Source organism: Perognathus longimembris, chromosome 5 (genome assembly GCF_023159225.1).
Source record: "Perognathus longimembris pacificus isolate PPM17 chromosome 5, ASM2315922v1, whole genome shotgun sequence".
NCBI lineage: Eukaryota > Metazoa > Chordata > Mammalia > Rodentia > Heteromyidae > Perognathus > Perognathus longimembris.
This window is the reverse complement of record NC_063165.1, coordinates 9,258,271-9,282,594: the sequence shown is the minus strand read 5'-3', so window position 1 is coordinate 9,282,594 and position 24,324 is coordinate 9,258,271. Positions and strand designations below refer to the sequence as shown.

Sequence of the window (24,324 nt, the reverse complement as noted above, 5' to 3'; positions counted from 1 at the left end):
GCTAAAGTAATCAAGATACACTGTATTCATTAACTGTTAGGTAAGTGGCAAACCCTTTATACTACTTAAAGATAATAAATTTTAATGAAGAAATCAATAAAAAAAAAAGTCAAAATGGAGGTGAGAGAGTAGATAATAATGTGGAGCAAAGAGGCTTCAATGAAATTCACTACTGATAGTACGCACAAAATTATGAGTAAAGGTATATGTAGATACATAGAATAATCAAACCAGGTTGGCAGTGCTCTCAAGGAATGTTTATTGAAAGAATATGGTCAGAAGTATCAGAAGGGGGCTGGGGATATGGCCTAGTGGCAAAGAGTCCTAGCCTCCTATACATGAAGCCCTGGGTTCAATTCCCCAGCACCACATATACAGAAAACGGCCAGAAGTGGCGCTGTGGCTCAAGTGGCAGAGTGCTAGCCTTGAGCAAAAAGAAGCCAGGGACAGTGCTCAGGCCCTGAGTCCAAGCCCCAGGACTGGCAAAAAAAAAAAAAAAAAAAAGAAGAAGAAGAAGAAGAAGAAGAAGAAGAAGTATCAGAAGGATGAAGAAATCTTCCTGCAGTTAGCACTACTGGTGGGGAGGATAGCCAGCATCAGTGATGGATTGGTGGATCAGATCATCACAACAGCTATGTTTTCAGTAAAATCCAGAGGACCAGTATCTGCCATAGAAAGAGGGGCGGTAGTAGCCATAACCACCATAGCCCCCAAGGCCATAGCCGGAACCATAGCCATAGCCCAGGCCACCAAAGCCACCCAGGCCATAGCCCAGGCCACCGTAGTAGTTGCCATAGTAGTAGCTCATTGTGAAAGAGGCTGGGATTGAGTTTGTTGTTGAGTTTCTTGAGAATGAATGTCAATATGTGCACCTGGGCTTTTATACTTTCCCAGTGGAGCTGGACAAGCCACAACAAAGGAGTGTCATTACTTTGAAAAATCTATTTTAGTATTAAGCCATACTTTGCATATTAAAGATTCCTCTGAATATAAATGAAGACTAAATAGCTTTGAACTCAATTTTAATTTGGTACTCCAAACAGGGATTTTATTGAATAATTATTATCTAGTCCTCAAAGCACATATTCTCATACTTGGTAAAATGTATATCTTAGAAATCACACTCCTTCATTTCAGATAGCATAAGATTTTGCCATTGTGAATAGAATATCTATTTTGCTTCTGAATTGATTTTATTCTCAGACATGGTCTTCTCACCTCTGTGAATAAAAAAGAGAAGCTAATGTAAAATTCCATATCTCTAAGTGAATGAAATCAATTTGAGACCATGGGAATATAAATTTTCAGAAAAGACATATAGACATCTGAGTCTTCTATCAACTCTTCATATTATAGTGATAACTTTTAAGTGTTTTTTTGTTGGTAAAGATGATTTTCAAGTCTTGTCAAAAAGTAGCCCAGGCCTAATTTTCAGCATTATTTCCACCAAAGATTATCTGAAATATCCATTATCCTTAGGTGCAAACTCTCACACTAATACTTAAAATTGAATTTCCATTCTAAAGTTTTGTCGGTCTTTCTCATTGTGAAATAATAACTTCCTGTTCTCCATCTTTCAACCATACTAGAACACAGATACCTACTAACAAACTACTGATATTTTAAATTCACAATGTCTTTCAGAATTTGTTTCCTTATTCATTCCTTATTAGTGGTGCAGGATTTGCCTTTGGGGTCCATAATTGGCTGGCAAGCATTTTACCACTTGAGTCATGGCTTCATTCTTTTTCTATCCATCTTCTCTACACATGAGGCAAACACAAGCTCTTTAGTTTAAAATTATTATTTCATTCTGATATTAAACAATATCAGACTCTAAGATGTCTGGTTACTGCTTTAATAATTTTAAATAATTATAAGGAAGCCCCCCTTTTAAGATTTCAATCAGCCAGTGATCAAATAAAAGAAAGTACACAATTTAGAATGGGATGATGTGACTTCTAAAAACTTTATTAAGTAACAAAGGAAATCCACACTTTGGGCACTTCATTAATTATAAGTTCTGTTTCTTCATACAATGGATACTACATGATTTCATAATTGTGAGTATATAATGTGATCTTTGCATTTTTCCCTTCTCTTAGTTTTATCTTCCCTAATCCAGAAAAATAAAGTCACTCCCAGGTTGACCAGTCCTTACCAAAATTCTATACCTCTCTGTGTGTGCTGCTTATATGGTAGAACATCTGCCTGGTATCCCAAGGCCCTAAAAGCAAACTCCATTGTTTCTAATTTTTTGTGTTCTTGTGCCTGTCCTGGGGCTTGAACTCAGGGCCTGGGCACTATCCCTGAGCTTTTATGCTCAAGTCCAATGCTCTAACCCCTGAGACACATTCCATTGCCAGATTTGGGGGAGTTAATTGGAGTTAAGCAGTTAAGCATCTCACAAGTTTTCCTGCCAGGACTGGCTTCAAACCATGGTCCTCAGATCTCAGCCTCCTGAGTAGCTAGCACTAGCCCTGATCCATTATTGTTTGGCTTAAGTTATTATTTAAATGTGAATTTTAATCTCTTAACTTCAGCTGAAAAGTGAAGGTTAAGATTCTGAGGTGATCAAAGTCTGTTGTATACATGTACACCTTATCTGTGCTATGAAAACTGGAAAAGAATCACAAAGACTGAAAGTAAATTGTATTAAGAAACATACATTATAAAACATTAGTAGCAGCTTAGCTCTATTTTAAAACTATAAAAACACATACTCTGGTGGTGATGCAAGTCTTGGAAAGTTAATTACCTCTCCCAACAAGTTATTTTCCTTTGTCAATCATAGTAGCAATGTAGTACAGGCAAATCATCTGAAATGAAATTTTCATTGCTTTCTATGGAAATGTGTACTTATGCACTACTTACATGCAATAACAGAGCTTTTATTCTAATCATGAGTCCTGGAAACTCGATTTTACCTAAATTTTTCTTCCCTATTTTTACTGAAAACATGAGTCATCAGAAAATCCTCAAAATCTGTTCCTTAAAGCCCCCTTTACTGTGAACACCACAAGAGATGAAGAACTTGAGCTGGGACTTCTTAGTCAAAGACCAGGGCTATCACAGAAACGTTTTATCTGGCTTACAATTATTATCGGTTAAACATAACTTTTCTTGCTGTTATTGTAACAAAGAAAATTTTCTTCAGTGTATTTTAAAATCTCATTGTTCTATTTTAAATCATATTCTACTCAGTATGGTATTTCAAAACTGACTTGGTTCTTTTCTCTGTGTACAATATACACTTCTTGTTTCTACGACAATTCACACACTGCCTTTTCCTTGATGACTCATTTCCTATCGTCTTAATTCTTACATTTCTCTCAAAGGGCATGTGAACTATAGTTCTAGAGGATACTTCTTTTTATTTTCTTTAAATTTTATGGTTCTTGCCACAAAGTAAACAAATTCTACTTTGAAAAGCTTTTAAATATGGAAAATGGGCTACTACTGCCATAAATCATTCATTCATTTTAAATAATTAAGAAATCAGTATCAATTGCATTTTGGACAATTTTTAAAACATTAACATTGATTACTGCAATTAATAGTCCATTTCAAGTGTCTTGAAGTTTCCAACTTGCTACAACTTTAATAACTGCTACTTGGTTTCTTTAAAAAGCTGTAATTCTACCCAGTACAAGTGCTTCACACCTATAATCCTATCTACCCAAGAAGCTAAAATCTTCAGAACATGGTTCAAAACCCAGCCCAGGTAGGAAAGCCCTTTAGTCTTTTATCTCCAATTAACCACACACAAAAAAAATGTCAGAAATGGAGCTTTGGCCCTAATGATTCATCAAAAAAGCTCTGGGATAGCACTTATGTCCTGAGTTCGAGTCCCAGGATTGGCACAAAAATATGAAGCTGTAATTCTAGCTTAAGTTCATCATAGAAATCATTCATTATTTCACTAAACCAACTTGTATGGAGTTAAGGTCCACATGAACGTGCACAGACCCATTATTAAAGAACTATTAATAATGACCTGAGATACCTGAAGACTTCTGTCACCCCTTCTATTAAGTAAAAGTTATGCTTGGCATCATCTTATGTACAACTGACTAAGGATCTGAAGATGCTTAACATGGGAGTTAGAAATCAATACCTGTTCACACTTTGGGAAATATATCCAGGCCCAGGTCAAAGAGTGGGATCTTATCCTCAAAGTAACTAAGTCAATGAAGACTTATGTGTGGCTAACGTGGTACAGCAACTGTCCAGCAAGTAAAATGTCCTGAGATCAAATGTCAGGATCTAAAATTGTAGCATTATTCACAACCTCCAAGGTGATAGCATCTTAGGCACCCAACAACCTATGAATAGATTTTTAAAATGTGATATACAGACACAATGGAAAATTATTTAGCCACAAATATTAATGAACTAAATATTTTGCTGGAAAATAGATTGAACCAGAAATCTTTATATAAAGTGAAATAAAAAAACGGAGTCACAAATATCACATACTCTATTAGACATGTGGGATTAAGACCTTTAAGGAATGAGAGGAATATAAAATGGGTTCTGTCTAGACATAGGTATGAGTGGGAAGGTGGGAAGAAAAGAAGAGGGTGGAATATTTTTGAAGTGTATATATATGCATTATGATGATAAAATAATGACCCTTGTTGACATTGTTTTAGAAAGAATAGAGAGAGGGATATGAGAATTATAAAGGGATGAATTTTAATAGGTACATTGAATCCATATATGATAATATCACAATAAAACATTTTTGAACAATTGATGCATACTAATCAAAATGTAAAAAATAGAAATAAAAATCTATTCAGCTTCATGATGTCTGCAGAATAGAAAAGGGAAGAATAGAAAAAGGAAGAAAAGAGAAAAAGAAAGAAGGAAGGAAAAGAAAGAAGTAAAAAGGAAGGAAGCAAGGAGGGAGGGAAGGAGGAAGGGAAGAAGGAAGGAAAGGAGGGAGGGAGGAAGGAAGGGAGGGAGGAAGGAAGGAAGGAAGGAAGGAAGGAAGGAAGGAAGGAAGGAAGGAAGGAAGGAAGGAAGGAAAGGAAGAAGGGAGGGAGGGAGGGAGGAAGGACAGAGAAATATGTAATGTAAACCTTTAAACCTTTCAAGGTTTAAATGATTGCCAACTATACCAACTACAAATACTCAGTCTGAGCTAGGGGGAAGAAAGCCAGCATGCACTGATTCAAAATGAATGCTCAATCTATTAATGTATGATGAAAGGGAGGGTTATGCCCACAAAATTAAATGGCACATTATACAAAGCAAAAACTGAGGGTAATTGAACATAGATAAAACATATTCCCTCAATCTCTAGCTCTACAGAGTTCGAATTGAGGTAAATGAGGTCTACAGACAAGCCACCTGGATTCGTTTTTTTTTTTTTTTTTTTTTTTTTTAATTTCTAAGAAGACACCTGCTGAGGAAGGCACAGAGCAGTCATATAATACCCATACTTACAGGACACATGTACTAAAAAGAATTTCCTTTCTGAATGCACTAAAATGAGAATAAATGTATCACTGAAGAACTTTGTGGTGTGGATTGTATAGGAGGATATATTATATAATTATGCCATCATAAGAATTAAGTGCAATTAACTCTATTTCTTCCACACAACTTCAAATCAGAGAGCAGCACCTGTGTGCGTCCTCATTCAGGGGAGTCACTGGCTGGTGCATATCAGATTGGAGGTCAGGAAGTGGAAAATAACATAGGGAAAAGAGCCTTTAATGTTATATACTACACACATATATGCCAAATGTATGAATAAAACTGTATTTTGGTACACAAATAAAGACAAAACAAATTTTGTGATGTTCTCAAGCTATGTTTATTAAAATAACATACTCAGAAACATCACAGAAAAGATGAAGAAATCTTCCAGCTTGAGTGATGGATTGTGGATCAGATCATCACAACAGCTATGTTTTCAGTAAAATCCAGAGGACCAGTATCTGCCATAGAAAGAGGGGCGGTAGTAGCCATAACCACCATGGCCCCCAAAGCCATAGCCGGAACCATAGCCATAGCCCAGGCCACCAAAGCCACCCAGGCCATAGCCCAGGCCACCGTAGTAGTTGCCGTAGTAGTAGCTCATTGTGTCAGGAGGTGAGGCTTGGGTTAGATGTTGAAGGTGAGTGTCCTGAGATGAATGTCACCATGTACGCCTGGACTTTTATACTTTCCCAGCGGGGTGTGGCAAGGCACAACAAAGGAGGCTCATTCTCTTTGAAAATCCATCCTCAAAAAAAAAAATCAAAACAATTGAGTCACAATTTTCATAGTAAGGATGGTTTTCAGATTTGTACAAAGCCTCTTTATTTTTGCAATTTAGCTTAATTCTGAAGCCACAGAACTTGTTTTTTAATGAATATAAAATGCTACTCAGCTGTTAGTAGTGTAAAGTTGATATTTCTTTTTCTGTCTACATATTTCTATATGTACATAGAAATAAGCCTCCTTTCTCTTTAAACTGCCTAAGATTCTTCACAATTTCAAGGATATCATCAGTTTATCTCCAAAAATATTTACAAGATGTTTCATTCTTTTCACTTACAAACCAAGTATTTCTTATTTTCTGAAATGCTGTTCTAGACCACAAGCATCTAATATCACACTAGTGTCTTACCAACTTGAAACTGCCTCGGGCACAATTGTTTTGTTCTATTGCTGTTTACTTTTGTTTTTCAGGCAGTTATTGGTGATGGTTTAAAAAACATTCTAATAGTATGAGATTTTTCTTCATACTCCTAACACCTAACACGAGAGCTCAAGGAACACAATTGCTGCGATGAAAAAATAAAAATCTTACTTTTAATTAGCTTGTTTTTAAGGGCTTTATATACTTCTGTATAAATAATACCTTTATGTATACTATGTATATAGTACATAATATTTTTATAATGATCCAAAATTAACCCCAAACTCATTTTCCTTTTTTTTCAGTAGATAATATTTTCTATTTTTTTACCATCACAATGTACATATTGTCATATTCTTTTGTTATAGTTTTCTGTGATATATTTAAATTCCAACATTCCTGCTATTTGTCAAATGAAGTACATCTCTTCCTGTTCTGCTCTATTCTGGTTGTCACTAAGTCAAATCTTAGCTATAATATTTACTTCTTAAGTTAAGCTTTCTAAATGCAGGAATGCATTATTGGTAATATAAATATCTCCCATAAATGTTATATCATAAATTTACAAATCAATGTTAAATATTTTCTGACAGTTTTAAGTTATTTATGTTAAGAACAGCTCGAACTAACTCTTACTATTTAAATATTATTATCAGGTTAGATGTATTGTTATAAAATTAACCCATGTGACATTTATTGAAAGGTCCTGGCTATAGTTTGAGTGAGATGTCATCACATGAATCATTTCTTCTAGCCTTTTGATTTGTGAACTCATTACAAAACTAGCAATTAGAAGTCTCCAGAACAGGGATCAGATGTCAATCACCAGTTTCAAACTTCAAGCATCGAAAAGAGGACCTGCAATATAGTCCCCTTCAATGGGAAAATGAGGAATGCGCTCAATGTTAAATGCATGTTGCATAGAGTTTACACATCATGAGTCAGACTCAGCTGTCAATATTTTTAATGAATAAAGGAAAGGTGGAGACTGAACATTTAAATGCTATTTGCTACCATCATAAGAGTAAGGAAGCATGGCACCTGACCCACCCCTCCCAGGCTGCTACGTCATATCAGTAGCAGGGTGAACGGGGTTGCCTTGGAAGACAGTGGGGACTGGCATCAGACTCCATGTATATATCATTATTTCCTTAGAAGTCACCAGGTGAGGAACTTTAGAACCCAGACTGGACAGCAAGTCATGGCAATTCTTCCATGAGAGGCTCATAAATGGTTATATTCAAATATACTCCAAGACACAGGCTTTCCTCATAATGGGAGGTCTGGAAGGTTGTGATAGATGCTTCCTAGTTGTTATAGATGAAATGGATGTCATTCCTATAGATATGTGGATATTGCATCCATTTAAGATATACAGGGGTCATATGAATGTATGCCTAAACATATCAACTGAAATGTGGTATATACAGGGGAAAGTTCCAGTAGTAAAATTCCATTGAACAGCGAACTTACAGTTTAATGAAATGCATACCAAGAGGCTGGCTCTGTGGAGTTGAGGGAGACAATTAAAGAGAGGAAATGGAGAGAGGCGGAGTAGGTGAGTGCAGTCATAATACTCGATGTATGTTTGCAAAAATGGAGCCAGAAAATTTGAAGAGATGGGTGGGGTGGAGAGAGATGAAGAAGAAGGTAAAAGAAACAGTACCGGTCAGGATGCATTGACACGGTGAAATGAAATCCCTCTGCCCATTTAAAGACAATTTTAATTGTAAATTTAAATAGACAAATGCAATATACAACTGAATGATATCTAAAGATACATTGCTCTGTAGGTTTCAAATCTAAATGGAAACTATATGAGCATATATCACATGATGTAAAAGAGTTACTAGTTAAAAAGGTAGCATTTAGTATTAGTTCCTTAAAATATAATTACATGAAATGCATATTAATAGAGTAAAATGTGGTGTTTACATTAATCAGTATATTGAGTACATTCAGCAGCATGCACGCACATTTCCTTCTTTTCTCATTTTTCCATCAAGCCATTTTATTGTCACTAATATAATTTTAACATAAATCCATTACATATTTTTAATGTCTGTAAAGAGTAATATTTTATATGGTCACAATCCACCTAATACATCATCATTGTTGTATTTTCCCAAACTTCCTTTATTATAAAAATATATAAAAGTTTCCTAGGACTGATTTTTTTTTGCTACTATTATCCATTACTATTTCGTGTGTGTGTGTGTGTGTGTGTGTGTGTGTGTGTGTGTGTGTGTACTAAGGCTTGAACTCAGGGCCTCACACTCTCATTTTAGGTTTTCACTCTTGGTTGGAGCTTGAGCCATGCCACTGATACTGGCTTTTTTCTGGTTAATTAGAAATAATAGTCTTATGGATTCGTTTTCCTCGCCTAGACTTTTTCTCAACTTCAGTTTCCAGATCTCAACTTCTTGAGCAGCTAGGATTACAAGTGTGAGACATCTGTATCTGGTTTATTTGTCCCATTTTTATGGCAGTACTTGAGTTTGATCTCGAGGCCTTGGATTCATTAAGCACTTAAGCCATGGCCCCAGCTCCTTCTGCCATACTTTACTTGACAGATAGAACCTTACACTTTCTTCCTGAGCTAGCCTCAGACTGTGATACCCTCACCTCCGCCTCTCACGTAGGTGAGTTTGCAAACACGCATCACCATCACAGGCCCTGATGCGGCATTATTTTTCTTCAAACTTTATTACTTTTTTGTAGTGAAATGTATAAGCTTATGAGTCAATTGTGGTTTGAGTGGCACAAATACAAATGAAACATATTAAGAATGTTCACAAAGAATGTTTATTAAAAATAGCATATGCAAAAGTATCAGAGAAGTGAAATGAAGACATTCTTATGCCATAGAACAACAGAACACCCAACTTGAGTGACAGAATCAGGAACAGATCGTACCAGACGGCCATGTTTTCAGTAAAATCCAGAGGACCAGTATCTGCCATAGAAAGAGGGGCTGTAGTAGCCATAACCACCATAGCCCCCAAGGCCATAGCTGGAACCATAGCCATAGCCCAGGCCACCAAAGCCACCCAGGCCATAGCCCAGGCCACCATAGTAGTTGCCGTAGTAGTAGCTCATTGTGTCAGGAGGTGAGGATTGGGTTAGATGTGGAAGGTGAGTTTTCTGAGAATGAATGTCGCCATGTGCACTGGACTTTTATACTTTCCCAGTGGATGTGTGGCAAACCACAACAAAGGATTGTCATTACTTTGAAAATCGATCACTAGAGGAAAAGAGTGTCATTTGTCATACCTTCCTTACTAAGAATATTGCAAAGATGCATAGAATGTTTAATATTTTTCATATGTGTAAAAATCGTTGTCCTTTGATCATGGCTGCTATTTTACATATTTATAATAGTTAGAATGTAACTATTAGACATTCCTGCTATTGTTGAATCATTTCTGCATTCCTGGTCTTTTGTGCCATTCCAATCATATTATACTCATTTTTGTATGTTTTCCAATTTAATCTATTACAAATACCATGCTGTCTGTGTGTCTTCTCTCTTGTTCCTCATTAATTTACAAATGATTAATATTAATCCAAAAATTAAAGACTAAACTTGACTACAAAAATTGTAAAAATACTTTCCAATTTTTGTTTGCTTTTGTAAGCAAGTTCTCTCATTTCATCTCTAGCTTATAAAGAAAGTGTACATATGAATTTTAACTTTTCATAAAACATATCTACTAGTAGTCGAGCTCTAGGGTTACTATAACCAGTTATTACAAACTGGGTGCTGTAACAACATAAATATATTTTCAAACTCCTAGATGGTAAAAGTCCTTATTGTATGTGGCTAGGACATGCTGGCAATCCTTGACATTTCTTAGACTGGAGCTTCATTTTTACTATCTCTGCCTTATTTATTACATAGCTATCACATGTGTGTGTGTGTGTGTGTGTGTGTGTGAATGTGAGTGCACCTTTATGTCTACCTGTATGTCTGTGGCTTTGTGTGTCTGTGTTGCTTTTGTTGTCATAGTAATGTGTATCTCTCTCTCCAGGAGACACCACTTAAATTAAGGCCTACCTTAATCTAGTATGCCTTCATCTTTAATTGATTACCTCTACAAAGACTGTCTTTCCATATTACTTCAGATTTACAGCCACTTGGTTTAGAAACTTAACATGTACTTTCAGGGAGTATCTTTCAATCCACAGTAACACCATTTTTATAAAATAAGTCTCCTAGAAGATTATTTTCAATGACTTAGGTAAGTAGAGTTGTGTGTCCAAGAATTCCTTTCTTGAGATACTTTGGAGGGAAAGATAATATTTGCATAAATATTGAAAGGCCATAACTCATCTGTAAGATGAGATGGGAAGGCTAGAGAGAGGCTAGTGTAGAATATTTACTTTCCCCATGACTCTTGATAAAGCTCAAGTAAACTCTTTTCCTCTTGAATGTTGATGATGGAGAAGACTCTAGGTTTACTCATGAGGACATCTTTTACTCTCCCTCTTTTAGAAAAAAATATGATTAATTCACAAATCTTTACAGAAAATATGGAAGAGTTTTTTAAAATATGGCTTCTGAAAATACAGATGCTCTCTTAAGATTCTAACTGCAAGTCTGTCATTTTTACATTAATCTATATTTATCCTATAGCACATTGTCAAAATTATTTCCATTCTAGGTCCCAGGAAAGTCGTTGGTTCTTTTTTTCGCCAGTTGCTTCTTATTATAAGTACAGAAGAGAAGGAAATAAATACTTCTCTATTTAATTATGTGTTCTATAGATCCTGGAGAAGTTAGAGGATGAAAGATCCAAATTTAGGTTTCATACCAAAAGGATGATAAGAATTGAGGTAAATTTATTCATGAAATAAATTTTAATGGAATTTTTGGAGTATGAAAACTCAGATAGTAAAAGAGAGAGATGTAAATCACCACTTGTAGTCTTAGAAAATCTGCTTTCAAGTGGGCTTGTCTAGAATTTTCAGGGCATCGGCACACTTCAGTCTTAGTGGCAAGGGTAACAAAATTACAAGACAAAAGCAAAATGGGAGTTGGGATCTCTTATTTGTAAAGCAACTTAAAGACCTAAAGACACCATGGCCAGGTTTATTTGTAAGGAGAACTCTGAAGGATCTGGCATTAAAAATATATTTAGAGAGCTCAAATAGCATAATCTTTTAAAAAGATTAAGTCAAAGCCCCAAAACATCAGCACCAGGAAATAAGTACATGCAAAAGAGAGGGTGGATTCAAGGGGAGAAGAGTAAAGGAATAGAAGGGAGAAAGAAGGAAAATGCTGCCAAAATTTGTTGTACATACAACAACCTTAAGTAAAGAAAGGGTTGGGCCCCAGGGGGTGAGGATGTTGAAGGAGGTGAAAGCAGTCATGATGCATTGAACGCATACATGGTACCCCCTTTGTACAACTATGTAAAGATAGAAAATGCTTTTTCAAAAGAAGGTTATGCAGCAAACAACAAAATACGAAAGATAAAAGTAAACACTAGAGGAGACGATGTCTTTGGCTAACAATCAGAGGCAAGACTAAGCTACTTAGAGCCTCAGTGAGCATATTAGTCTGGTGGGGCAGTGGCTGAGCCTAAGTTTATGTTGATAAATTGATGTGCCCTAAAGGTTATCCTATTTCTTTGGTGGAAGGAAATGAGATTGGTTTTGTTTTGTTTTTGTTGCCAGTCCTGGGGCATGGACTCAGGGCTTGAGCACTGTCCCTGGCTTCTTTTTGCTCAAGGCTAGCACTCTACCACTCGAGCCACAGCACCACTTCTGGCTTGTTTCTATATATGTGGTGCTGAGGAATCATGTATACGAGGTGAGCACTTTACCACTAGGCCATATTCCCAGCCAGGAAATGAGATTGTAAAAAGAAATTTTAGAAGTACTTGTTTGGGGTGCAGGTTTGTTGGAGATCTTACTGGTATCTGCTACAATGGTAAGACAACTAGGCATAATAAATATGATGAATTCTCAGGCTGTATTCCTTGTACAAGAAGAAAGATAATCCTAAATACATAAAACAGTGGAGTCCAAGTCAAGGGAATTGCTTGTATATTGAGCTCAGAAAAACTCACAGTGTACATGGGGAAGGCCCAGAGAGCATTCCTGAACTCACAACACTGGGAATCTTAGTAACTGTGTAAGGAAGACACCATAAATGCTCCATCAACCTAATATTGTAACCAAATGCATGATTTCCCTGAGAAATATCCACATCTATTCCCATCTATAGGATTCCATTGAAAAAGAAGCCATCGATTTAGAAATGGGAAATCATCAAAATGGATTGCATGCTTTTGTTAGTCATAAGAATCCTTTCTGAGGAAAAGTGAATTTGAAGCATATCTAAGAAACAATAGTTTTCAATATAAAATCCCACTAAAATTTTTTAGAAAACTTAGATGAAACACTCTGTTTATTTACAAAATAAAATTTAATAAAATTCCTGGACTATGAAAGCTATTTAAGTTTCCCATAGAAAAAGAAAACACTTGAAAGAAATAAAGATTGAGATTTAATACTCATTAAGAAATTTTATTAAAATGCATGTTCATAATTATTCCAGACAAGGAACATAGTAAAGGACACAGTTCTGGAGACTCTTCATATTGACATTGACTTGCTTAGTCAGAGATATGAAAATCTACTCATTGAAAAATTCTTGTGCACAATGGTAACTTTTTCAAAGAATTAATATGTTCGAAGAAGAAAAATAAGTAAATATTATGAGTGACAATTTTTTCTTCTTTTCAGTAAAATCCAGAAGACCAGTATCTACCATAGAAAGAGGGGCGGTAGTAGCCATAACCACCATAGCCCCCAAGGCCATAGCCGGAACCATAGCCATAGCCCAGGCTACCAAAGCCGCCCAGGCCACCATAGTAGTTGCCGTAGTAGTAGCTCATTGTTTCAGGAGGTGAGGATTGGGTTTGATGTTGAAGGTGAGTTTTTCTGAGAATGAATGTCGCCGTGTACACCTGGACTTTTATACTTTCCTGGCTAGCTGTGGCAAGCCACAACAAAGGAGGGTCATTACTTTGAAAATCCATCTTTGGAGAAAAACAGTATCATTTACCCATGACTCATTAGTCAGTTTGAAACATTCATGACAAATATTTTCCTTCACAGAAAAAAAAAAAAACTGATTTCAATTTTAAGTTCTAAAACCAATTTAGGTAGCAGGTTTAATTTTCCTGTATTCAATAATACAGAATACATTTTTTAAATTCAGATCTCAAAATTTAGGCTCCCTAATTTACACAGTGCAAGGCTTTTAATTATTGCCTTTCACTTTTTTTTATTCAATAAACCCAATATATTATTCATCTCTATATGTCAATAAAATAATATGATGATTATGAACATTCTTGACTGGCCATTCATACTTTCAAAGTATAAGAACATGTTGATATCATTAATTGAAAATTGTTTAAGTTTGCATCCTTTCTTGTATATATTTGGGGAAAATTTCTTGCTACTTTCATATATGTAATACATGTTCAAATACTATCAAAATACACACCACAAATAAATTTTAATACAATTAAATCCTTAAATGAATTCTTTTCTATCTCATAGGTGAGTCCACTTAAAGGGCTTTGTATGACTTCAATTAGCTAGACAAATGAAATCAAGGTAAGGTAAGATAATGTTATATAAACCACAATCACGTCCTAAGATAAACAAGATTTAAGTTTCTATGTAATGAGTATCCATTTCTCAGAACTGATCATCTCACCCATTTGGGTGAGATGAATACCAGGAAGCAGTTTTTCAAAGAAAGAATCAAAAGTAACACAAATTATGAAGAAAACAATATGAAAGTCTTTGGGGTTTTTTTGTTTTGTTTTGTCTTGTTTTGCTGAATCCAGTTTAGACATGTTATTTTGATTCTGAAATTAAGAAATTCTCTACAGGGAAACAAAATCCTTCTTTTGATATGATTCCTGACAACTATAAAACTAAATATAGTAAAAAAATATCTAAGAATACTGATCAGATAAAGAATACAGGATAAATTCATACTACAGGGAAGTAAGAATACTGATCAGATAAAGAATACAGGATAAATTCATACTACAGGGAAGTTAACAATGCAAGTGACTAGTTTGAGACCTAGGTTCCCTCATTTATATTTAGATATGTGTCTGTTTTTATCTTTCCATGCCACAGCTTTTCTCAAGATTCATTTGCACTCTCCCTATTTTCCTTTCATCCCTGAATATCAGTTGAATTAACATCCTAGAAACACACACCTGTAAACATCTCCTTTTGTCTAAGTCTCTAAGTAAAATGTAAGTTTGAAAAAGCCAAAATATGATTGAAGAGTCAAGAAAAGGGTCCCAAGTTTGAATTAAGTAGGCAAAGGTAAAAGTTGCATGCAATCCTGTAAGCAGGGTCTGAGATGCAAGCAGCAATAGAAACATTCATTTAAGTCAACAACTTCCATTTATTTAGCTAATAATAACTTTAAGGACAAATTTCACAAAGCTAAATGTAATGCGTAGGAAGATTGGAATAACCTAGAAGCTATAAACCAAAAGAAAAAAATTAAAAACATGTATTTATTCTACCTTTTTTATATAAGCAGAAACTGAGATATTACTGAATTCTGGTGTTGACTTGGGAAGAGGTCATTTATACAGGAAAATCCATGAGTCTAAACAAGAAGCCAAGGGAATTTGGTTCTTGCTACATTCATGATACAACAGTTAGATGTCTGGAGAGATATTCTTCATTATAGATAGTACTTCCTATAATGTTAAATTTATATACATATCATGAGATGTTACATTAAACTAATAAGTATGGAATGTCTAAATATACTTCATTCAGTCTAATGAGAAATATGAGGGCTATATAAAAGGAATTATGTAACATTCTATGAGGGTTGTTTTAAAGGATAACTAAAATACAAGTACAGAATATTTTTCAATGCAATATGCCATACAGATATAATAATGTGAATAAAAGTTCATTGACCATGGCAAATAAATGAGAGAAATAACCTACAAGAAGGAAATATGCTACATTTAAATATGGAGTAGTGATAAGATTATTCACCTTGCATGATAAAGTTTCTTGATCGAAGAGACAGAGATCCAGAGATTTCTCTGGAATGTCATTTCCATGACTAAGGCAGAATCTCAGATGTGTTACAAATCATAGTGAAAAAGTTAGAGCAACCGTTTTTTTAATGAAAACGGATAGAAATCTGTGAAGTGATGTGCAGTATGCACTATTTTCAAGAAAATCCCAATGTCCAGTACCTTCCAAAGAGCCCCCAAAGGAATCACAGTCCATGAGGCCATCCATAGCTAGAACATGTAGATGTCAAAGCTAGTAAAGCAGCTTCTATAATAATAGCTCATTGTGCCAGGGGTTGAGGATTGGATTTGATGGTGCAGGCGAGTCTCCTGAGAAGATGTCAGAAGATGACAGCATCTTTGCCTGGACTTGTAGGCTCCCTATAGAAAGCCATTGCATGAGTGATATTCTCTTTGAAAATGCATCTTTGGTGAAAGCAGTACTACTAACGCATCCTTATTTCAGTGTTGTTCAGAGAGTCATGAAGGCAGTGCTTTGAATTTAGTCAATGATGATTTCATAGGGTCAGTATTAATGTTCGATAATTATCTCCCCGTGTTTAAAGGCATTTTTGCAATTATCTCTCTTTAAAGTGGGAGTAAAGGGTTCATCTGTTAGGTAAACCATTCCTATCATTTCTTATGTTTCCATCATTTTCGAGTATTTTTGTTATAGTTACCTTCTATTTAAAATATGTGTGTACTTGACTATAACATACCATATATTAGCATATACAAATAATTTCAGATGAGAAAATTAAATTACACATGGGTTCCCTAAACAATGCACATTCTAATGCATATTCTACTAATGAAATAAGTTTTCTCTAACAGGTTTTGTTTTTTAATTCTTCCATGGGTCTTCATTCACTTTCTCAATATGATGACAAAGGCCATGACATCACTCTATTTGTATTTATTCCCTCAAATACATTGAATGCAAACTTCTTTCTGTATGTTATGCAATCTTCCATCTTTAATTCACATCTATTTCACCAATTTTCCTATTAATTTTCTACAGCATTTATTTTTATCCCACACAATAGGACAATTAGTTGTACTTGGAATTCTTTAAATGACATAGAAAATTGTCATGTATTCAAAAATGGGAAATCTAATATGAACAACCAAATTATAAATTTATTCAAATTCAAACCTTACCATCATAAGGACAATTATATTTCCTTTATATAAATGGTATTTTTTTCTATTTTGTCATTTTTTACAAACTTGTTTTCATACAATTTCATCACAAAAGGTATTCTCTGTATCAATAGGAAGTTATACAAGTTAATTTTTTGTTTGGATGAAAATATTAGTTCCCTCAGCTGAAAACTTCTCACTGTAGAATTATTAACTAAGGAGGCTGCTTTAGCTGGAATGAGTGGATTCTCTCTCTGGTATTTCCTACTTCCTATATTAGGCAAACAATATTCCATGGTCATCTTTTTCTTTCAGTGGACAAAATATATTACTGAAAATGTTCCTGGGAAAAGAAGTCCAGAACCATAGCACTGGACTGTCAGGTGGAACTCAACAGTGAAAACTAAGCTTTCGGCAATCATCTTTCTCTAGAACAGACTTGCAGGCAAGGCAAAAATAAAACCACTCTTCGATCAGAATTGGAAAACCAAACAGGACTATTCACTCATAATTAATTTCTAAACTTTTGAGAACATGAAAGCCAAAGGTTCTATCTCAAAGGTTGTCTAACATATGCCAGAATGTTTTAATCTCCAGAAATGCTGCCCAACATAGAAAAAATATCTTAGACAATTTGTTAGCATTCATAATTCTCTTATAATACAATATCCCAAAGTAGGTAGCTGAAAATAATGTGCACGCGCGCGCACACACACACACACACACACACACACACACACAAATGTGTTTTAGGACAAGGTACACATCTACCTTGAAGGTAGACATCTGAAATCAAGGTTTCAAAAAGACCATGTTCTGTTGGTTCTGTGCAACAATCTTTTCTTTAGTATCAAGTGTCACAAAGCTATTTCCCTGGTTTCTAGACACATGTCTCTGACCTCTGTGTTGTCTCATCAATTCTTCCTGTAAGGGCTCCTGTTCCCTCTTTCTGTGCCTCTGTCCCTTCTGATGACAACAGAAATCCTCCCTTAACTTTCTGCAGCTAAAAGAATATTTCAGCTAAAAGAATATTTTAAGATAGGACAAGAGATACTACACCCAAAATACATTAATTGCAGTGTTTAAGATAACAACTGCTTTTTAATCTTATTATTAATGCTTAATGTCTGCTTTTAAGAATTATTGAGGCATATTGCTATAATTGTTCTATTTTTATTATCTCTTACTATGCCTAATTATAAATTAATTGTTCTGTAATTACTTTGGCTAGAAGAAAGTACAGCCTATGTATTATCAACAGTTAAGCATATGCTAGAGGCTTTTAGAGGGAATCCTCCACAAATGTGGAGCAATGGCCATACAATTCCCATTTGACTAATGGCCCATCTGTCTCCTATATCATCCTATCTCAACTATTTGGATCTACAGAGTCTATCATTCCAAATAAACTTGCATTTTGAGGTTATGCAAAGTTTTCAAATTCTGAGAGTATTGTATTCTAGCATGGGGTCAAAGTTGTGGAAGGGAGTAAGTACCTGCCTGATCTTACATCTAGGTGTACGTCCCTGACTCCCAAAAATTCATAAATGACAATTCAAAAGTGCATGCTCAGTTCATGAAGGTAGAGCCCCATGTAGGTAAGGGGAGAAGCAAGAGAGATGATCTCCCTTATGTAATCTCAAGAAAACATGAGTATATTAAAAGAGATGTGTCTTAGTATCTTAAATAATGAAGGACATTATTCTTATAACTATTAGAAAATCCTGAATTTGTCTTCATGGAATATCTTTTTTGAAATATATTTTATTATCTTTATGCAGTAGAACAAAGGGGTTGGTATTCCACAAAGCAGTATATTAATACAATGTCTTAGCCACCTTTTTCAACCAGTGGAATGTATGACCAGAAAAATCAGGTCAGCATAAGAAATGGAGTACTCTAACCTAAATCGAGTTACCAGTTTGTATTCATAGTGATGCTTATTCTTAAGAAATAAAAATCCCAAGTAAATAGTTCTATGAGGAAAGTGTTTCTAATAAAAACATGGCTAAGTATTTGTAAAGCATAAAAATCTATTGCTCTCAGATGGATGAAAGATGAAAGCAGACATTATATATATAGAAAGAAACTTTATTAGAAAATAACTCAAAATGTCACAGAAGGGGAAAAGTGAAAAGCCAACGCATCATAAACATCAAGAGCTGACATGGTGCAATTTGAGTAGTTGAATCCTTGCTGAGTGACATACATGTCCATCCATGTACACAATGACAACTCGCCACAGCTTGTTAAAAGACAAGATTTACATAATGATATTTAAAACATGCTGAGTTCTGCTGTGATCATCCGTTGTTCTTCAGTAAAATCCAGAGGACCAGTATCTGCCATAGAAAGAGGGGCGGTAGTAGCCATAACCACCATAGCCCCCAAGGCCATAGCCGGAACCATAGCCATAGCCCAGGCTACCAAAGCCACCCAGGCCATAGCCCAGGCCACCATAGTAGTTGCCGTAGTAGTAGCTCATTGTGTCAGGAGGTGAGGATTGGGTTTGACTTTGGAGGTGAGTGTCCTGAGAATGAATGTTGCCATCTGAACCTGGACTTTTATACTTTCCCAGCTGGGTGTGGCAAGCCACAACAAAGGAGGGTCATTCTCCTCAGTTGTCCTTGGTAAAAAACAAAACCATCACAGCATACTTGAAAGTTTTTCTTCCTTTAAGGCATACTTGAAATTTTTTCTTTGCATATAGTTCAAATTTCATAAATCATAATTTAGAATTTAATTACCCTTCTTTCCTTAAAATTAGTTTCACTTTTTCATTTGCTTCTACCTTACAATTGATTCATCTAAGCTACTTTATTAGGTAAGTTTTTGAATTTTTGAGATATTGTAATGTCAGATGACAGCTTTTCTTTGACTTAGTTCTTAATATTTTCCAAATAACCTTTTATCCTCAATGAGCTAACAATTAAGTTATGAAATCATGAAAAAAATGTGTTAATTACATAACAAAGAAATTATTTACTTTTTTTAAAAACAAAGATCATATTTACTTATTCTCCTCATTGGATAGTCTGTGTTCTGAACTTTAAATCTTATTTGTACTGGTAAATAGAAATTTCTAAAAGAGCATAAATTGGTCATCAGAGAAGAACACACAATTTTCTCATGAAAATTTCTTTGCAAAGAGTAACCCCCATACTCTGGGTCCTGCTGGCTCCCCCCTGGTTACTCAGGAAGATGAGATCTGAGGATCATGGTTCAAGGCCAGCCTGGGCAGGAATGTCCAGGAGACTCTGATCTCCAATTAACCACAAGAAAACTGTAAGTAGTGTTGTGGCTCAAAGTGGTAGAGCACTAACCTTAACCAAAAAAAGCTCAAGGACAGTACCCAGGTCCTGAGTTCAAGCCCTACAACTTAGAAAAAAAAGTAACACCCCACCCACCCAAATATGATACTCTTAACCCTTCCTGAAGCTACAGCTGGCATGAAACAGAAATCTGAGTTCTCACTCTTGAGAAAAAAAATGCTGTCTTACCTTTCATCATCATCATCATCATCCTAGTCCATAATTTTATTGGCTCCTAAGGAGTCCCCCTTACACATGACAGAAAGATTCCAAGACCCCCAGAAAATGCTTTCACTACAGATAGCGCCAATTCTTAGACACTCAATCTTACAAAGCTTAATTTATAAATTGTGCACAATGACAAACAATAATAGAAAAATTATACAATGTGATTTTAAAAAATGAATATGGATGTGATCTCTCTCTTGAAAGTGTCAGGATGAAGATAAACATTTTGGAACACAGTTGGTCATGGATAGTTGCATTCACAGGAGAAGAAACTGCAGATAAGACCAGACTGTCTGCCCTGTCCTAAGTTCCTTTCCCATTTCCTGTATTGTCCTGTGTTCTCTGTCCACTTCCTATATTGTCCTATGGTCCTTGTCCACTGACACTTAATGGTTGACTCCTTTGGGTTTTTATTTATTTAGGTACTTCACCCTAGTCCTCTATTACATGTTGGTTCTGAGACTCAGACTCTGAGATGAAGTTAGAGGTGATATCCTCAAGTAATCTCAAGAAAGTAAAGTGAATGAGCAGATAGTCGAAGCATGAGGCCCTAACACTGTTCCTAAAAAGTCTCCCCTGGCCAGCAGGTGCTCCAGAGAAAAGGTTGCCTCTCATGGAGACCCATGTTGAGCAATGACATTGTATCAGTCATTGGCTGGTGCTGCTCTAAAATCAGTGTGTCAGTGCTCAGGTGCTGAGACGGAACTGATGGTTCTAAAGTCCTGTCACCTCCCTGGGAAGTAATTTTTTATGTATAGAACAATCACTGGAGAAATCTGCATAGCTGCTGACTTTCTTAGATGAATGCCAGCAATTCAAAGTCATGGACTTGAGGATGCACATGATCTCTTTTGTTTTTTACAGTGACTAGATGTAGAGTTTTGTGCATGTGTTTTGAAACTATTATTTTAAAAGTTAAATTCTTCTTAAATAGAGAAAAAGAATAGGTATGCCAAATAAAACACTGCAATATGATGCACCAATGAAATGGAATAATAAATTTTGAACACAATTTTTTGCTGAATGTATATAATGTGAGAACATTATTGTTTTGCATTTGGTCAAAAGTAGAGTAAGTTGTTTGTATACAAAGACTTATTCTCTCTGGCTTTAGAAATTGACCCTCTGATTTTTCTCAGAACTTGTGGGTAAGTGTGTGTGTATGTGTGTGCATATGTATTTGTAGGTAAGTATATTCCTATATTTTATGCATTAATGATATAAACAAGTTAAATATAGTAAAATAGGTAGTGACATTTATTTCAAAATCAGTAAAAATTGAAGAATGATATATATATATATATAAATATATATGTACATATATGTACCACTGAATGTATGCGTGCTCTAGTGTCTGAAAAGGTAGGCAGGTAGTGAGAACAAAATATATATCCTAGAAGACATGATTGACTTTTAAGATAAAGTGACAAGAAAGGCTGCTACCAGGTCTCTGGGAAAAAGAATGGCTAGGAAATACAGGACATAAGTTATACTGTAAAAGGGGGCTAGGAATATGGCCTCGTGGCAGAGTGTTTGCCTTTCATACATGAAGCCCTGGGTTCGATTCCTCAGCACCACATATATATAGAAAAAGCCAGAAGTGGTTCTGTGGCTCAAGAGATAGAGTGATAGCCTTGAATCAAAAGAAGCTGGGGACAGTGCTCAGGCCCTGAGCTCAAGCCCCAGGACTGGCAAAAAAAAAAAAAAAGATATATTGGAAATCTCATGCATACACATATACCTATGTATAAAAAAGAATAGTTATACAGTCTTTGCTATCAAAACATAGCATCTAAAACTAAGAAATTTACTACATGTCAGTGATAGATTAACTGAATGACATCTTTTTAATATATGAAAAATACTCATAATTTTCATAAACATTTTAGTATATATGCTGAACTCCATTACATTTACCATATATTCCATTTATAATCTCTTAAAAGAGAAAAATTGAAACCATTAGGTAAATAAATTTGTGATTTAATAGTATTTGAGAGCAGAATGTGTGGAAAGGCTGCTTTACATAATTAGTAAACAAATATAAAAAAATAAGTTGGCTCCAATTTCCAGCTTAATAAAAATTTCTCTAAAATTCCTAAGTTAAAAACGTCTCCTCAGCTCCCATAATTTTTCAAATGCTCTCTATTTCCTGAGTATTTCAACTGAATATTTATGGAAAAACAAGACTAAAATATTAAGAAATAATGTAATTCAAAAGTGTATTCATAGCACTTGCTGGTGGCTCATGTCTATTAAAATCTTAGCTCAAAACTGAGAATTGCACTTTGAAGTCAGTCTGGGCAGGAAACAGGAAATTGGAGACTTTTATTTCCAATTAACCAGAAAAAAGGCCAGAAATGGAGCTGTGGTTCAAGTGGTAGAGTGCTAGACTTGAGTGATAAAGCTAAGGGATAGCACCTAAGTCCTGAGTTCAAGCCCCAGCAAGGACGCATACACATATACACATGTTACCACTTGGAAACTCATTAAATACTATAAGCATGAAATTTAAATATAAATATTTTAAATAATTTGATTTTTTTTTAATTTAAAATGCGTTTCATTTTTGGTCAGTCCATTATCATCAGTTGCATGATGGTGTCCTTAGATAAATTTAGTGCTCTCCTTTTTGTCTTAAGAATCATTCTGGAATTTGTAAGGAAGTAAGTATCTTGAGAAAAGGGAACTAGCCGGAAGAGCCTTTGGTCTGTTTGAGCCCTTCTCTAGATATAGTCTATCTGACCTTCAATTATTTACCCTAATGATTCTGTGACCCCAGGTGGGCTTGCTTGTCCAGACTCATTATGGCTGCATTAGAATGGGGTATAATTTACTGAGGGAAACAGTTTTGGATAACATATTATTCAAATATGTAAATGTATGATTCAAAAGGTTTGAGTAGCACAAATAACAATGAAACAAGATTTGGAATACTCAAAAAGTATGTTTATTACAATAACATGTGCATAAATATCACAAAACATAAAATGAAGAAATCTTCCTGCTGACATCACAAAGTGGGGGTCTGGCCCGTTTCAGTGTTGAATTGTGGTCAGGAAACAGCTAATGACAGCCAGTCATCTTTTCAGTAAAATCCAGAGGACCAGTATCTGCCATAGAAAGAGGGGCGGTAGTAGCCATAACCATAACCACCATAGCCCCCAAGGCCATAGCCGGAACCATAGCCATAGCCCAGGCCACCAAAGCCACCCAGGCCATAGCCCAGGCCACCGTAGTAGTTGCCGTAGTAGTAGCTCATTGTGTCAGAGGCTGGGGATTGAGTTTGGTGTTGAAGGTGAGTTTCCTGAGAATGAATGTCACCATCTGCACCTGGACTTTTATACTCACATGGGGGATGTTTGTCACCCACTCATATAGCTACTTTGCATGCTTACTGCTCTCTTAAGAATGTGGAAAACATCCTAACTATGCTTTTGACTTGTAATCTGGGTGGCTTTTTGTTTGTTTTAATGCCACTGCTATATGATTTCTTTTACTTAATTGCTTGATCTTAACTTCTTAAGGAGACTCTTTTCATAGAAGATAATTGCTACCAAGCCTGCAAAGCTACCACTGTGTTTCAATATAACCTAACTCAATTCCTACATGCAACCTGCCCTCTTCTTGCATCATGGTCAGTTTTTTCTAGTCTTTAGCTTTCATTCTTTTCCTAAATTAGATAATTTGTCTATGACTCACTTCTGGTACTGAGTCTAAACGTGTTGGATAGAGCACACCTAGGTTTTAAATTCAAATCCTGGTATATCTACATGCCATGTAGTTTTGGGTATCTTTGCAACTCATAAAATATCAGTTTTTACAGATGGGTTGAGCTGTTGTTCTAGTCTCTGATTTGCAGTTAACCACCTTAAGCATATAATAACAAGCTTACATGCTTAATTCCTCTTCCAGCTAA

At 35.4% G+C, this 24,324-nt stretch overlaps 4 protein-coding genes across 4 annotated transcripts; all 4 read right to left on the bottom strand.

Moving 5' to 3' along the window:
* Positions 1-640: 640 nt before the first annotated feature.
* Positions 641-808, bottom strand: LOC125351363 (keratin-associated protein 19-9b-like). The gene has a single exon (XM_048346043.1). The coding sequence runs from the start codon at positions 806-808 to the stop codon at positions 641-643; it is 168 nt and encodes a 55-aa protein (XP_048202000.1).
* Positions 809-5,926: 5,118 nt separating this feature from the next.
* LOC125351367 (keratin-associated protein 19-9b-like) lies at positions 5,927-6,094 on the bottom strand. The gene has a single exon (XM_048346047.1). It carries the CDS (start codon positions 6,092-6,094, stop codon positions 5,927-5,929), a length of 168 nt encoding a protein of 55 aa, XP_048202004.1.
* Positions 6,095-9,568: 3,474 nt separating this feature from the next.
* LOC125351366 (keratin-associated protein 19-9b) lies at positions 9,569-9,736 on the bottom strand. Its single transcript, XM_048346046.1, has one exon. The coding sequence runs from the start codon at positions 9,734-9,736 to the stop codon at positions 9,569-9,571; it is 168 nt and encodes a 55-aa protein (XP_048202003.1).
* A 13,757-nt stretch (positions 9,737-23,493) lies between these two features.
* On the bottom strand, positions 23,494-23,667 carry LOC125351214 (keratin-associated protein 19-9b-like). The gene has a single exon (XM_048345922.1). The coding sequence runs from the start codon at positions 23,665-23,667 to the stop codon at positions 23,494-23,496; it is 174 nt and encodes a 57-aa protein (XP_048201879.1).
* Between the last annotated feature and the right edge of the window lie 657 nt (positions 23,668-24,324).

Bases quoted from the DNA above. Each gene is read 5' to 3' on its own strand.
- LOC125351214 (XM_048345922.1), bottom strand. From the start codon at position 23,667: ATGAGCTACTACTACGGCAACTACTACGGTGGCCTGGGCTATGGCCTG.
- LOC125351363 (XM_048346043.1), bottom strand. From the start codon at position 808: ATGAGCTACTACTATGGCAACTACTACGGTGGCCTGGGCTATGGCCTG.
- LOC125351366 (XM_048346046.1), bottom strand. From the start codon at position 9,736: ATGAGCTACTACTACGGCAACTACTATGGTGGCCTGGGCTATGGCCTG.
- LOC125351367 (XM_048346047.1), bottom strand. From the start codon at position 6,094: ATGAGCTACTACTACGGCAACTACTACGGTGGCCTGGGCTATGGCCTG.